The sequence below is a fragment of the Sycon ciliatum genome, chromosome 6 (genome assembly GCF_964019385.1).
Source record: "Sycon ciliatum chromosome 6, ocSycCili1.1, whole genome shotgun sequence".
NCBI classification, from domain to species: Eukaryota; Metazoa; Porifera; class Calcarea; order Leucosolenida; family Sycettidae; genus Sycon; species Sycon ciliatum.
This window is the reverse complement of record NC_088648.1, coordinates 20,364,490-20,378,990: the sequence shown is the minus strand read 5'-3', so window position 1 is coordinate 20,378,990 and position 14,501 is coordinate 20,364,490. Positions and strand designations below refer to the sequence as shown.

General features: G+C 47.1%; 1 protein-coding gene across 1 annotated transcript in view; it reads right to left on the bottom strand.

The window, feature by feature from the left end:
* Positions 1 to 13,772, bottom strand: part of LOC135819602 (uncharacterized) — a 17,396-nt gene extending 3,624 nt beyond the window's left edge. The window contains exons 1-8 of the mRNA XM_065332838.1: positions 13,617 to 13,772; positions 13,363 to 13,441; positions 9,704 to 9,903; positions 8,814 to 8,886; positions 7,804 to 7,964; positions 6,680 to 6,760; positions 6,118 to 6,283; positions 4,532 to 4,707 (exon numbers count right to left, since the gene is read on the bottom strand). Coding sequence (XP_065188910.1) covers positions 4,532 to 4,707; positions 6,118 to 6,283; positions 6,680 to 6,760; positions 7,804 to 7,964; positions 8,814 to 8,886; positions 9,704 to 9,903; positions 13,363 to 13,441; positions 13,617 to 13,670 — 990 coding nt within the window. The 5' untranslated portion in view covers positions 13,671 to 13,772. The remainder of the gene's footprint in view (positions 1 to 4,531; positions 4,708 to 6,117; positions 6,284 to 6,679; positions 6,761 to 7,803; positions 7,965 to 8,813; positions 8,887 to 9,703; positions 9,904 to 13,362; positions 13,442 to 13,616) is intronic.
* Positions 13,773 to 14,501: the final 729 nt, after the last annotated feature.

Genomic DNA, 14,501 nt, shown 5'->3' with positions numbered 1-14,501 from the left:
GGAAGAGAGAGAGAGAGAGAGAGAGAGAGAGAGAGAGAGAGAGAGAGAGAGAGAGAGAGAGAGGGGGGGGGGGGAGGAGGAAGAGAGAGAGAGATAGAGATAGAGAGATAGAGAGAGAGAGAGAGAGAGAGAGAGAGAGAGGGAGAGAGGGGGGGGGGGGGGAGGAAGAGAGAGAGAGAGAGAGAGAGAGAGAGAGAAAGAGAGAGAGAGGGGGGGGGAGGACGAGAGAGAGAGGAAGAATCCAAAAGACGTCACATGAATACTGCACAAACCAAGTAATAGTTTATTTGGGGCAGAAGGTTGCTGTTCCAGTACAGAAAGACTATTGATTATTAACAGCATGAACGTTCGACTCAGTTACATCTCCGCTACTAGTACCCTTATGGATGGATAGCATGTTGCACAGGCAGATACATGTGAAAGGCGCACGGTGAAAACCATCTAGCCTGCCGCAAGTCGTTATCAGATTCTGTGTAGAAAATATGAGTGCAAGACACAGGACCACAAAATCCTAGCCTGCCAGTAGTCAAATGTGTAGTACAGTTTTTCACACCCGAGCATAACGTTTTTAAATCGTAGAAATGACATCATGTTTTGAAGACTCCGCGTTTGATGGATAGAGATGCACTTTAAAGATGCTGCAGAACTGTTCGCAGCTACGGAGAGTGCAAGATATTCAGTGTGCTTTGACTGCCATTTTGACAGCCTGCTAGTACGGGTCATGGTTCCAAAAGAACAGAGGCAGAAGATATCCAATATATACAAGGGCCCCGGTTCTGCCAGTTTGTTGTACAGTACTACATGTGTACTGCATAGTGAATAAATAGTACGGATTCCCATAGTCCAGGGCCTCCTGAACCGGTCTGGTCGGTCAGGTTATCACCGGACCAACATTTTTAGCCACCAACACAAGTTTATATATGTTGGACTCAGTAGAGCGTCCAGCCCCTATATGATGTCCAACCCCTATATAGAGTCCATTGGTCCAAAATCCACTGTACGGAGTCCAAACTTGGAATCAACTGTGAGCTCAAAGTTTAGATGGACATCACTCCCTGTATAGAGTCCAGCCAATAGGCTTCACCCCTATATAGAGTCCATTGGTCCAAAATCAACTGTACAGAGTCCACACTTTGAAATCAACTATAAAGAGTTTTTTAAATATGTGGACAACACTCCCTGTATAAAGTCCAGCCAATTAGGCATCCCCTATCCAGAGTTCGAAATTAGACATAGGATCTGCTGTAAGCAGTGAATATTAACCAGAAAACGGCCTCTCCCTTTAATCCTTTACATCATTCACTTCTCAAGATAAAAAAAATAAGTATTGACTGCAGCCACTTCATTACATGAAAAACCCTACAAACACCATCCTCAAATCAAGTGGTCTTTTCGCAGACGCTGCAAATTACAATATCTCAATCATGTAGTGTTGCCAAATTATTGTGCACGCACACACCCACACCCACACAACGCCAAGAAAATACCTAGAAAAAAACCAAGAATCGAAAGAGAATAATGGAGAGCCCAGGATTAATTTTTTTTTTCAAATTATTGTGCGCGCACACACACACACACACACACACACACACACACACACAAACTTATACAACGCCAAGAAAACACCAAGAAAAGAGTAGAGACACAATACACACGCAACTCCAACAGCCATGCAAACGTCCACCTATTTACACGTAAGGTCAAGAGAGATAACAAATAATTATACGAAACGAATGCATACGGGGACGGGTGCACGCACGTTTACATACACGTAGTAGTGTAAGAGAGTAACATAGTGCAGTGGTCAGCATAATACTAGCACATGCTGAGAGTTCAATAGCAAGCTTCACCATTGCTCATGGCCATGCAAATGTTCAGCAGCACTCAGTTCCGCAAGCTTCAGCACACCTGCAACAAATAAATAGCACAAGGATACGCTTATTACCGTAATGATGCATGGGAGCACACAACTACCAAGTTCTCAACGAATGTGATGCTCAATGAAAATCCATCCACTCAAAGACTTGTGAACAGGTAACAGTGGGGACAATAATCTATTAGTAATACGAGGAATAAGATCGTTTGTGCACACTCAAGACGCACAGACACACCAACATACATGTAGTGTACACAGTGTTTCACTTCACTGCAACTAAATTGAAATGAGATGATTTGAACAATCTGTACAGCGTTGCCGTCAGTCAGTCTTCCCCAAGATGGAAATGCAATGATTTGTTGTCACGAGGCAGTTTCACTGACACAATGTCATGTTCGTGACATCAAAACGGTTACTTCAGGGAATACGAGCATTAGCTTGAGAAGCTTTTTCTTGTCATTGGCATACAAGCAATCCTCCTACTACTACAGTTGCGCTCAGTGAAATCCGGCCCGAAGTGCATAACTGGCGCCCAGTACTGATGCGGCCCTTGACGCCCTCAAAGTTGTACAAGTGCTAGTGTGCGCGTGTGCCGTATGAACTGTGCATATGCTGTACTCATACGCATGCATGCTTACACCAAAGTGTAAAAAACCGCGCCAAACAAAGACAAGTGTAATATTCATTTCAGTTCAGCGCAATTAAAGAAGACGGAGATCGTTTCGAAGCAGTTTATTTCATGCACAGAACAGCAGGGCTTCAATATTTTGTGTGGCCACCGTCAGCTTCGATTAGGGCTTCAACACGACGTGACATTGACTCCACGTATGGGGAAACCGTGTCAGGACGCAACGAGTCCCACTCCAGGTGCTGTGCCTGCACCAGCTAGTCAGCATTCTCGCAGCGATGTGGAATTATTCTCTTCTTGAGAAGAGCCCACACATTCTCGATTGGGTTCATGTCCGGCGAGCAGGGAGGTTGAAACAGCTACAGGATGTTGAGTACTCCGCTATCGAGAAGATCCTGCTGTGCTTCCGTGAAGTGAATGAAAGAAATTTTCAACTGTTTTTAGCATGCAACACGTGCACTCCGAACTTTTACACGAGGTGCGTACAGTTGAGTTCATACACACAAATCGCCAGTGATGTAATGGGAGCTTGCTTCGCGGCGCCGGCTTTGCACTTCGGGCCGGATTTCACCGAGCGCAACTGTACTAGCACACTGGCACTGCGTTTGTGGATCCCATTGTATTTGACATCATACTAGGGGAAGTGTCGTGGAGTTCACATAATTATCACAGGGATAAAAATACATTTCTCATGAAATAAAATAATAATTGATGATACTATCATCAATTATTATTTTTCTAGCGGCTAGACGATCGTATACGATTGATGCAAAATCCTTGCAGTCCTTGAGGACTATTACGAAGTGGTTGATTACTTTTAGGGCATTCATTCAAGCAACATCAAACAAACGCGATACGCTCCTTGAAAATGGAAAAAAATTCAAGCATAACGACAGAACAGCAGACCAATCGAAACGAGTAAAAGCTTCCTTACCTCAATCATCGTCCTGCCATGTAGTTGGACAGCCTTTTGACACGGTGGTACAGGCAGCTCTTGTCCAGTCAAACAGGGTATCCTTGGGGCGTCGAACGAAAGAGAGTGTCAGTGTATCTGACTCGTCAGATTGGAACTGTGCTGAACTTTTCTCTTTCTCCGCTTTCTGCTTTCATCCCTCGCGCTGATGAAACCGTTCAAACGTCTTACTGGCAGCAATGGCCAGCCAAACAGGGGATCCTTGTGGCGTCGAACGAAAGAGAGTGTCAGTGTACCTGACTCGTCAGATTTGAATTGTGCTGAACTTTTCTCGTTCTGCAATTTCTGCTCTCATCCCGCGCACTGATGAAACGTCTTCAGAGAACCACAAGGCGCTTCCCAGATTTGATTTTGAACGTCTCCTTATCCTCCTTGGTTACCTCGAGACAGATTAGAGAGAGTGTCAGCAACTGCACAGCAGAACTGGCAGCCATGGCTGAAGTGAAGAAAGGAATGCGCTGCCACGAGGCAAGCAAAACTGAAAATGTGTTTGTTCTCTTTCGGGCACAACACACAGGACGGCGTGACTGGATAAACTGGACTCCTGGACTGTGAATAGGGGGGACTTGTAGAAAAGTGTACTCCTTATAGGGGATTGCGCGGCAGGATGAAGCTGATCAAAACTGAGTGGACTCCTGGACTCTGTATAGTGGATTTTGGACCAATGGACTCTATATAGGGTGCTGGACTTCATATAGTGCATGGACTCTATACTGAGTCCTACATATATACTAATATGGAGGTCATGTGTACCCGTCATATCATACTCAACGTATGAAAGACACGGAAAACTACTGGACCTATCGAAAACTGCTTCCGGCTGTCCAGCATACATGGCGGCACAAGAACCACCTTTCCGCTTTACGCCGCTACCTAATGAAAATGCACCAGATGTAGCTCTTAAACTGCGGGAGAGAATAGATCAGATCCACCACCAGAGGTTAATTAAAGACCAAGATTGTATTTGCCGCATCCATGCTGCCCGTGTCCTAGGCAATAAGTTCCCGATTCATTGTGAATATTAAAAATCACAGAGAAAAGATAACGTTCTCACCTGGTGGGAGTACTCGACGTTGGCGTACGGCGTACGCGACAGCATGACGATGCCGTTCTTGTTGGTGACGTCGACGACAGTCAGTGTGTTCTCGTTGTAGGCAAAGCAGATCTCGTGGTCATGGTAACGCACATCCGGTCCATGGTAGATGACGCACTGGGCATCGTGAGTATAACCTGCATGGTAGAATTCAATAGGGATAAAACAAAAGTGTGTTGGGCTGAGAAACCCTCACAAGGCTCAGTGACCTAAGGTCTTGGTAAGTAACAGTAATGGCATTGCCAGTGCCTTCCATGAGTACACGTTGTGTCATGTTCAGTTAGAGCGTTTGTTGTTTCAAATCTTTATTCTCACGATAGCCAGTGACCAATAAGAGATAATAGACACGCTTAGCAAACAACGGTAACGCTCTTTTTTTACGGTACTCGTACCTTGATCACCCAAATAGCGTTGAAGCTGCAGCGTATAAACGTTATGGGGCCGGGGGCTGATTTATCGTTGTGACCAACGGTACGTGTTTTGGCCGAATATTGCATAGTCCGTACGCATTTCATCTCGTATCGCGTATGTGGTGACAAAAATGGTTGTACCGCGCGAAATCAAAGCTATTCTCGTGGCAACAGCGTACTAAAAATAGCGTGCATCTTGCTAAAGGTCGCACCCAAATCACGGTATTTTCCCCCTTACGATAATACCGTTACAACATAACGTTTTTTGCTAAGGGTGTCTAATAGTGCGAGAGAGGAGAAAGAGTGAGAAAGAATTGGGTGGGCAGGGATTAATGCCTATTTGTGATTGTTTCAAATCTTTATTCTCACGATAGCCAGTGGCCAATAAGAGATAATAGTGTAAGAAAGGAGAAAGAGTGAGGAAGAATTGGGTGGGCAAGGCCTAGGGGTTAATTGTTGTTGTTGTTGTTGCTGTTTTTGCATTCTTTTAGTTTACTTTGTTATGGGCACAGGCAATGCTGCTGCCTTCTCATTGAAGGGTGAAACTTCCGTTTGCGACTACGTCAAAGAAGAATTTGATCAGGGCATATCCAATCAGATAATGTGGATTTGTATATTCTCGGCATGCTTTGGTGGTGGATCACAAACCTAAATGTTCACGCTTGGGTTGGGCCGTGGCCATGGAGACCATTGCCATGAAGACCATTGCCATGGCCTGTTGTAGTGGAGTTTTGACAGGGAATTCTGGTCTGTACCATACAGGATCAACAGTGAAATTTCGAGGACCTTATTCCCAGCTGCTTAACAAGATAGTTTGCTCTAAGATTCAGATCAGGAAGAGTGTGTAGTGTGTCTGAGAATCATTAAGATCCGGAAAGTGAAAACTTTTACATCGGGAAACTGGTCCCCAGTGGCCAACACATTATTTGCAAGACGAAAGCGCATCTGTATCGATGCCTGACTTCTGTCTCCCACCCCCAGAAAATCGTCCACGTACCAGTACGCATGGCTATCCGAAACTAATGGGTTGCCTAGCAAGTGGTGTGGCCAATTCTGACCAAGCAGAACTATTTCTTTGCACTAGCGAAACCCATGCCCAAGTTTATCGAAATATCTTAGACTGGTAAATCCCCGTACCGTCGCCACCATAACACGTCGAGAAGCGTGGGAAGAGCGGCTCCCGGATGTCCACGATGTGCAGTCCACCAGAGCAAACGACATAACCGACTCTACTGCTAGTACTGCCTACAAGGTAAGCGTAGCCGGTGTCTTCGTTGACCACAATGTTGTGAGTGTTGCCAACCTGGAGGAGAATACCAGAATGGGAAGAGAGAGAGAGAGAGAGAGAGAGAGAGAGAGAGAGAGAAAGAGAGAGAGAGAGAGAGAGAGAGAGAGAGAGAGAGAAGAATAGATAGATAGATAGATAGATAGAGAGAGAGAGATAGGAATTGGGCAAATCAAACTTCAATCTTCATCCCATATCTATCCCAGACATCCATAATACCCCTCGCACTGGGCAGCTGGCCAAACGCACCTACTCCACGAAACGTGGGTTTCAGGGCGATGGAAGAGAACTATTCTCCCAACCGGGACCAGCAACTACATCTATGTGACTCAGGCACTGGCACTGCGCTCAGGCGCTCAGGCACTGCGCTGGCTTATTTCGATACAAATCACAGCAGCACTCTGACTGTCTTACCATGCCGTAGTGGGCATCGGCTGTGAGGCGTGGTACAGTGCCGGCTGGTGGCCGCTGACGCAGGCGAAGCAGATTGAACACCTGCGCATCAGAAGAGAACGCACGGCAGACATTAGAGCATTGTATTTTCCACAGTACATGTATCAGCCGAACTGGAGTAAGAGTCACACATACAAAATACAGACATCTACCCTGTTGATCACCGTTGATTTGACCATCGTAGCAAAAGCCGCACCGGCTATTTCCGGTGAATTACTTTTAAAGTGCGGTTTATAATCCGGCAAATACGGCACCTCATACAGTGAAACCTGTCTAAGACGACCGCTCAAGGGACGTCCATAACGTCGGTCTCTGTTTCCAGGTGGTCTCCTTATCCAGGGTCATTTGACTGGACATAGCATTCCTTGATCCTGGTCTCAGTGGTCTTCTAGAACAGGTGGTCGCCATATCCGAGTGGTCGCATTGACATGTTTTGCTGCAGATGTCTTTTGCGCATAGTAGAGTGAACCCTGTCTAAGCCGACCGCTCGATGGATCTTAGAAACGCGGTCTCCACGTACAGGCGGTCTTCCTATGCAGGGTCACTTGACTGAAAACAACATCCTTTGGTCCTATCTGTAGTGGTCCGCTAGGACAGGTGGGCCTCTTATCAGAGTGGTCGCCTCGGCAAGGTCTACAGTACTGATTCTAACACACGGTGTACATGTGTGAAACAGGCAAGAGTCAGTGCTGAAAAAAATTCAACAGGGCCGAGGGGTGAACTTCCATTCGATACAGTTCTAAAGATATATGCGCAGTCAGACCCGTCGTAACCGGTCCGGTTGGTCAGGTTATTAATGAACCAACTTTCTGGCCACCGACACGTGTTTTACCACTGCAGAGCGCATGTGTCGCCGCCATATCATACACAAACTGTATGAAAGGCCGTGAAACCACAGGACCAATCAGAAACTGCGTCCGGTTGGTCAGGTTATTACCGGACGAACATTTTGGTCACCAACACAATGTTTACCACTGCGGAGGGCATGTGCACCCGCCATATCATGCACAAAGTATGAAAGGCCATGAAACTACCGGACCAATCAGAAACTCAGTGCTTCCCGGCGGTCCCGACAGTTAACTCACCTGCATTCCATGACCGCTGGCCTCACTGACAATGAACGCATGGTTCTTGTACACTTTGATATCTCTCCACATGCTGAATGTGGTGTGCGTCGGTAGGAAGCCAAGGACGGTGGGATCCTCGGCGTTGGTCACATCCACGAATGCAGTGCCGTCCTCCGTGCCTTACGGTGCGAAGAACCAACACACACACACACACACACACGCGACACACACACAACCACACACACACACAGGTCACTGCCACCATTAATCATACAATCGTTCCACCTTCACCAAATAGCGTTATCCATACATGCCCCCCCCCCCCCCCCCCCCCATCCTCAGACTGGAACACCACGCCATAGTGGAACCACTGCACACATGCACGGGTTGCCATGGGTGCCCCGAAGGGAGGTTCACCAAAGAAATCTTTTTCTACTTTTCCCCGAATTGGTTGGTCCAAAGTGGCAGGGTGTGAACTGTGAACCCGATACCTTGTGCTCCTTCCACACATTAACGTACAGTAAAACCTAGGACTAACGACCACCCCTCGGGGCCAGAGAAAGCGGTCCTTCGTGGCAGGTGGTCTTTAGTTAGAGGTTTGCACCGCACAACCATATATGAATGTGAGACCGTCGATGCGGGGCAAAGTGGTCTGTAGTACCAGGCTGGTCGCTAGTCACGGTGGTCTTTAGTTGCAGGTTTTACTGTGTCACTGAGCCCCGGGGAGAGTTTGCTTGTTTCTTCCTGTTGATTGTGATTTGCACAGTACAGAGGAACTTCACCCAATGACATGAATATTTGAATACGATGTTGTAATGTTCTGGGACATTATTATTATTACAGTACTGGTCAAACCAAAGCACTAACAAAGACAAAACTAAAGACCAAGAACCAGGAACATAAAGCACAGAGAAAGGGAACAAAACAGATACACATATAAATATCGTACAATATACTATAATAGTACAATACTATAATATATTATTAACCAGGAGGCCTGCAACATCACAGATGTGTTGCACACTCACCGACAATGGCGTACTCGAAGCGAAGACCGGGTTCGGGCTCGTCAGTCCATCCCCAGATGTCGTTACCGTCACCCTACAGCCAGCAGGCACAACAATCAATGCAACAGGTACTTGAAACCTCCAGTCACCTATGTTAGTAGACACAGCCAATGATGAAAAGGCGCAGTTCCCTCACGTCACGAACATCTGAGCACGGAAGTATCGGTGCGTGTCCAACGGCAGGTCAGGTACCTCTCTCCCGTATGCATGTATGCACGCAGCACGCCGAAACTGCATTTGTCTGGCTTTTTCACCGCCCAATAAAATCAAAATAAGGAAAATGTCCAGTTCATCGGTATGCTGAAATCGACCTAAACCTAACATAAAAATAAATTAAAAAAAAAAAAGGTTCGTACGCGACTCGATCCCGAGACTCGATCAAGGTGCAGATGAAGTCGCAGATACAGCAGATGCAGTTCCTTAAGCTCTTTAACCTCACATAAACCTGCGCAATACCTTCACAGCTGCACTTCGAAATTTACTAATGCCGCTTTAAACCTCTGTTTATAGGTATGGGTAGACAAAATACAGACCAAGATATAATTGAAGTGAAACATTGAAGTAAACATTCTGAAGAGGCAAGTTATTGGCACGACAAGTCATTTTTATCTCTCCATATCATCATTAATATTTCTTCTCAGGCCCTGATGATGCCCAATGGGCGAAATATTGGCAAAGTTCTCATGACATCACTAATTTTTATTCTGAGAATGTCATTGCCTGAGTTTTGTTTGTATGGCCCAGAGCAACACAACAAATTGCATTCTTGTTTGCTACACAATACAAGCAGGATATTGCGATGATGTCATTCACATTCTCTCCCTAGGAGTACAACCGGCAGGATTACTTACATAGCTGCCCATGTCACGTAGGGAAACATATGACATCATGTCAACATTGGAACACTCATACTCGCCAGCACTCTTGCCATCTAAACACGGTGATCGTTGACGGATTGACGGCTCATTCAGTGGGCACTTTCCCTCAGCATGGCATTCGGCATGGGCCTTCACCTTCAGCTTCATCACCTGCGGCATGTGGAAGGTCTCAGCTGGAACAACAGAGCCGAGAAATACCGGCAGATGAGTAGGTGTGTTACGGGCATTCGATGATCACACACACGAGCCCATGAAGGCATGCAAACGCCCATGCACACACATACACGCAAAAACACACACACACATGCATGTGTACACCCCCCCCACACACACACACATACACATCAGGCATGGCCCTGGCACCGCAACGGGTATGGATAGCTGATATTGTGCTGTATACAGCCGACATGCTCTCCTACATGTACAGGCGTAAGACTGTAGTAGCACTACAGCTGCCGCCAAAAAAATCCGGCCAATGCCATGGATACAGTGGTATGGGATGCGTTCATCGGCTGCACTTCATCGTTCATGAATCATACCTGGCAGCATGTGCCGCGCAGGCTAGGCAGACCTCTCTAGCTCTACTTGCAGTGGCAGTGCATGCGGCCCACCATATAGCTGACATTAGCTAGTATTGCATGTGGCCGGATTGTTTTTGGCAACGACTGTAGCAGTAGTAGTAGTCCTAGATGTTATATTTCTCGCCGGCCGAGCGGAGCGAGAAATGATTTCTCGCGCAACAAAATTATTTCTCTTGCGAATATGGAATCTGATGTTTTCTCTTTTTGTTGCTGTTCTTTTTGCCTGACTCCTTCAGCCAGTTTTTTTGTGTCTCACCAGTGTCCCCACCCTCCCACCCTTCATGTCTGCCCATCTTCTTCCCTTTCTTTCTTGGCTGTAGATACGTTGTGCCTGTTTTTATGCTGCCCTGTTGCCACTTGGGGTTATACACCCGGTTTTTACCCTCATTCGTGCGTCCGTCGGTGCGAGGGGTTTTTCCCCGGCTGGCTCGGTCCAGAGAAATTAATCTGACGGTCCCAAGTGGTGCTTGTCCTGGCTTATTTCTGTTAGGTGAATGTACTCATTCTTTCCTCCTGGGGTCCGTCCCCCTGTTTTTGCTCCCAGTTTTCTTCTGCATTCCGGTTCACATCTGGCTGCGGCCTACTATGCTCACTCTGTGTGCTCCTGCCTGTGTTGTCTGGGTCCATGTCGTTATGTCGGTGTACGTGGAGCGAGAATACTACTACAGCACTGTATTGTTGCTGCTAGGCATAGTAAAGATGTCGTAGGAACAGATCGGGATTGGTCTACACAAAAGTTGGTTCCACCGAAATTTCCCCTTGGTTTTGCACGAACAGATGCAGGTAAATTCTCTGCTACGTCACCGGACAAGGAGTCGTTGGAAACCTTTATGTCATCCCTGAAACGAACATCGTTCATTAGAATCATTTCGGACTTGGATATACTCAAATTTCAAATTTTTCGGTGCTCAATATTTACGGTAATACGGCTTGAAAGTGATGACGTCAAAACGGCCAGGGAGTAGTAAGTTGACGTCAGATTTCTATTTTTGGATCCACTAAGGTGTGACTTTGCTATTGCCTAAGTATGTGGGTGCATAGCAACCCACTCATGTCGCATGCAGGTGTGACTTTTATTTCGCCACCAGTTGTAACCCCGCCCCCAGTAGCCAAATTATTATTATTATTATTTATTCATATTTTACTAGGGCAGTCCCCACAGACCTATGGTCTTCTTACAGGGTGCCCTAGCCACGTGAAGATAGCGGAGCGAAATGCAGCAGGTAGGGATATGGTGCGAATCGCGGCAGGGAGGGCGTTCCATCGGTCAGCTCCAAGATAAGATACAGAGTGATAGCCAAAATACAATCTGGCATGGGGCAGTACCAGGCCGAGCAATTCCTGAGAACGGGTAATTCTAGCAGTGCGGGATGATGAGACAGCACGAGGAGTGAAAAGTCGGCAAAGTAGGGGACTAGCACGAGCATTTATGCATCTATGTAGAAACACATAGAGGTTGGCAGCATAGCGAATATTTAACGGTGTTAGGTGCTGTCTAACTAAGATGGGTTGGATGGAGGCAGAGGGAGGGAAGCCAAAGACAGTGCGGATCGCCCGATTCGCGATGCTAATAAGAGCGTTATAGGTGGTCTGTCGCAGGCAGTGCACGTACGCATTGCTCGCGTACTCCAAGGTAGATTGGACAAATGCAAGATAGAAAGTTCGCTTGGCTCTAGCACTGAGAAGGTGGCGACAACGGCGAAATGCATTGACCTTGGCATTAACTTTACTTCTAATGTTACTTACTTGCTGTTGAAACGACAGATGCTCATCTATGATGATGCCCAGGTACTTGGCTTGCTGCGATTGCTGTATACGGCTGTTGCAAAACTGTAGGGCACAGTCTGCATGTACATTGGGTTTCCGTAGCAGCAGGAATTGCGTCTTGGATGGGTTCAGCTGTAGTCCATGGGCCTCCAGAAAGCTGCTCACACGGGTCAGATCATGTTCCAAGGTCTGTGTGGCAGTGGAAGGGGACGGGTCGGCAGCGTAGATGTTGGTGTCATCTGCATACAGGAGGCAGAGGGATGACTGTAGGCAGGCTGGTAGGCGCCTGGTGTACACCGTGAACAGTGCCGGTCCCAGGACCGAGCCCTGAGGGACACCGCGATTGGCCGTGTACGGGGTTCCAGGTGGTTGACGGAGGCATTTCACTTGCTGTGGTCGGCTGGACAGATAGCTGGAGAACCATTGTAGAACAGTGCCTCCTACTCCACAGCGCTGCAGCTCCAGAAGGAGCTCGCCATGCAGGACACAGTCAAAGGCTTTGCTGAGGTCGAGGAATGCTACAGCAACCACGTTGCCAGAGTCCAGGGACCGCTGCCAACTGTCAATGCATAGCGCCAGTGCGTCACCGCATGAATGACAGGAGCGATAGGCGAACCAAATCAGTCAGTTTCACTGGCTACATCACCATGCTGTGGGTAAGACAGCTTGAAATGTGCTTGGATCCATACAAAAACTGGATCCAAGTGGATCCCGTTTTTGAATTTTTGAAATTGATGCTATGCTGTGACGTAGCACTTTCAAGCCCTATAGGGCAAAAGGTCAGGTTAGGTGAACAGATACTTTCGGTACAGAGAAGCAGTTCCTATTGGATTACGCGTGTTAGTGTTTGTTCGGTGTATTCAAATTTTAGGTATGGAACATAATTATACATCGAGAGTACCCAAAATAAAACCAAAACAAACGCCGCCCATTATGCTGGACGACGCAAATCACATGCGTGTACATGTACATGCAAAGTTTAGGTGGCCTTGCAATTTTGCCTCGCATCCCCCCCCCCCCCTCCCCTCGATCCCCCATCTAGTCCTCCCCAAAAAATGAACATTGTTTGTTTCAGGGACTTTTCGGATGACCCTAAATGGGCCTAATGCAGTTGAAACGCGCTCCCCTGGAGTGATTCGTCACAGCGATTGTGCTTGGATCATGTCCTGTAGACCTACGCGTTGCACATGTCACAGTCATTGTGAATGTGAGGCGATTCGGGGCATTAGATTATTGAATATTGTCATGCCAAGCGGCACTACTATGCGTGGGAGATCTACGTACGTCCTTCGGTGCATTTTCCGATACAAGATGCAGACTTGTTGAACTCAGCATGATGGCGATGGTCATGCTGCGGCCTCGCCTACATGAACAGGATACAAAACACATCACATTCACAATAATTTGTGTTGCAATCAAGGTAGGTATGCCCAACAATCTCTGCAGCTTGGCTGCTTGCACGTGCTGAATGATAAAAGTAAGTATTCCGATATCCAGGAGGAGAAGCGAGACTTCCCTGTGTACGTAATGCACCGTACCTGGCACACAGCGGCGCAGATCAGGATAGCGAGAATGACCTTCAATGGCTTCATGTTCAGCAGAGATTCTCGAGACCGTGTCAGCCAGCAACCCTCTCGGTGCACACCCACTCAGTGACTACAAAATTTGATGTAGCGACTGTGACTCTGAGAACAACAGACAAGTACAGTACCGGTAGTTGCAATGCACAGCAAGCGTAGTACATGATTGTACAATGTCATGTATGATGATTGTAGTACCAGCGCTTTTAGTTCTAGCGAAAAGCCTAGCGTAAAAACTTCTTGCTTGATGGCCTATTTTCATGCAATCTCGGAATCGTGCGAATCACGTCAACCAGTTACCTGATTGATCAGTGCAGTGTGCAGCTCAGCGGCGCTGGTGATGCCGCGCCAGTGAACAACAATACATGACAGTCATCATGGTCATTGGGATGGTGTGACCCTAGTAGGCCTAGCCAAGGGGACCTGCCAGAACCGGCACGTGATGGGGCTTTTTGCAAGGGGAGTAGTCATGCCTCATGCCAGGCCCATGCCCATGGACAGGCATGGTAGTATGTCGACCTCCTAACTAGCAATAGTTGCATGCATAGCCCCCGCCCCCCTGCGCCTCAGTATTCAAAGGTTTATTCGGGAAAACCACAAATAAGATAATTATAATTATTGTGATGCAAATAATTGTGATGCAAATAATTAATTGTCAAAACCAAACGGAATACATTTCAATACAATAATTACCAAAATCCAGTCGGCCTGGACACGTGCGAGTCGTGCAAACCCTTTGCAGCTCAATGAAATCCGGAGACAATGCATCGCTGGGCATACCGTACTCGAGTCACAGACCTCCGAACACTGGGCCTATAGCCTATGGGCTGTACACTGTACTGG